At 57.4% G+C, this 2002-nt stretch overlaps 1 protein-coding gene across 1 annotated transcript; it reads left to right on the top strand.

The window, feature by feature from the left end:
- Positions 1-19: 19 nt before the first annotated feature.
- Positions 20-1393, top strand: POSPLADRAFT_1063366 (hypothetical protein; the record flags this gene model as incomplete). The annotated part of the gene is made up of 5 exons (XM_024481646.1): positions 20-169; positions 222-668; positions 718-807; positions 856-1027; positions 1074-1393. 5 exons carry the CDS (start codon positions 20-22, stop codon positions 1391-1393), a joined length of 1179 nt encoding a protein of 392 aa, XP_024332674.1.
- Between the last annotated feature and the right edge of the window lie 609 nt (positions 1394-2002).

Here is a 2002-nt window from a genome sequence, read left to right as displayed (position 1 = left end):
TATACTCGCTGCTTCTACGATGTCTGCTCGCTCTGCCACCCCTGCGTCGACTCCTTCGCTCGTCAACCGCCGCCTCGCCTCGCTGCTTGTGGTCCTCGAGGCTCTGCCGACTGCCGACGCCGCGCTCGACTTGGTCGAAGAGTGGGCGCAGGATTTGTCGCCGCTCGTCGTAAGTCGCTGCGTAATCTGCATAACCCAACTAACCGTTTGTTTTCGAACAGCTCGCCTATCGCAAGGCCTTGGGCGCCATCCGCGACGAGGAGACGGAGTTGCGCGTCGCCGCCGCCGTCAAACAACTCGCCGAGCGGGCGCCAGAGTCGTGGGTCGAGTGGGCGCGCGGGGACTGGCCCGAGCTTGCGACCGCCATCGACACCGAGGTCGAACGACGCCTCGAAGAACAGAAGCGCCTCGCCGAGGAGGAAGCACGACGCGTCGAAGAGGCCGCGAAGCGTGCGAAGGCCGCCGAGGACCGTCGCCTCGAAGACGAACGGCGTCGAAAGGATGAAGAGGACCGTCTCAGGCAGGCCGCCGAAGATGAGCATCGCGCACAAGAGGCCGCCGATGAGGAGTTGGCGAGGATCGCGGCCGCCGAGGGACTTCTCGACAAGGGGAAAGGGCGCGCGATAATCGACGAGGAGGTCGCCGAGTTGTCGGACGACCCTTCGATCGTAAGTGTTCTCTTCTACCGTCCTTCGATTACTAATCTTTCTTTCGTAGAAGACTCCTCGGACGGTCGAACGTCCGTTCGCGATGACAGAGGTCGACATGGCCGCCACGGTGATTGAGAAGCGTCAGGCCGGACAAAAGGTACGTTCGATGCTCCGTCGAGTCGGTTCGAAGCTAATTCTTTGATAGTGCGATCGTTGCGCCGGCTACCGCTCGGCCCCGGTCGATTGCGTGTGGGCCGAGAACGCTATGACCTGTGAGAGGTGCGCGCAGTTCCAGCAGGGATGCTACTTCGACAAAGTGTCTGTGCTTGGGAAGACCAAGAAAACGCGTGGCGGGGGATCTACCACCAAGAAGCGCAGTAAGTCGTTTCTTCTTGTCCTAGGCCTTCGCTGACGACTTCGTAGTTCGGCCGGCCTCTCCTGGGCCTTCGGTCGCGGACGCGAGTGGTTCGAAGAAGCGCCGAGTCGACGAGCCTCCGCGACCCCTTCTACGACGGCCTCTCGATGGGGCCAGCCGCCTGGGCCTCGAACAGGACGATCTCGACACACTCGACCTCGACGATGAGTCTCGGGGCATCATCCGCGTCATCCGCGAGGAGCGCGCTCACATCGCTTGCCATCGAGCGCTCCTCCACGACATGGACCTCGACCTTCAAAAGATGGAGAAGGCCGCGCTTGCAAAGGGCGGAATCGGTTTCGTGCGCGGGGCTGTCGACGATGAGTAGGCGATGGCGCGGGTCGTCCTGTATCGTAGTTGTCTTCTAGTCGTAGAACATTGCGTAGATGGTCGAATGGAAAATGCGGCCCTTGGCCTAGACGAAACCTAGCGGGAACTAAGAAAAGAAAATGAAAATAAGTGTTCGAAGCCTGTCGTAATATGATCGAAGGACATAGAAGGCGAAATAATAACGTTCGTAGCGAAGGAAAATGGACTTAATGAAACTATAGGCTCAGTTTGTCATCACAGCCTAGGAGGACTCGTCTAAGGTGAGCCTCCGTGCAACGGTCGAATCGAAGTGTTCATAGAACGTCGAACGATGTCACGACTATCGAGTTGAATCGAAGGTATTCGTACAAGGGATGGTCTGGAGTGTAGGATAAAAATCAAGCATATCGCGTAACGTGAGAGCAGGAATGGAGAGAAGAAAGTACGTATCGTGTTGTACAAGTAAGGGAAGAACCTCTATTCGTCGCGTTCTTCGGCTTCTTCGACTTCATCATCGTCGTTGTTGCCTAGCGAATTCGATAGTTCGAGTTCTCGAAGATGCTCGGTCGAGACATCTTCGAGATCTTCGGAAATTGGTATGGATTTGCGCGCGAAGTACGGAATGACG

The sequence above is a fragment of the Postia placenta genome (assembly GCF_002117355.1).
Source record: "Postia placenta MAD-698-R-SB12 unplaced genomic scaffold POSPLAscaffold_236, whole genome shotgun sequence".
In the NCBI taxonomy this organism is placed as follows: Eukaryota; Fungi; Basidiomycota; class Agaricomycetes; order Polyporales; family Adustoporiaceae; genus Rhodonia; species Rhodonia placenta.
This window is presented reverse-complemented; position numbering and strand designations above follow the sequence as displayed.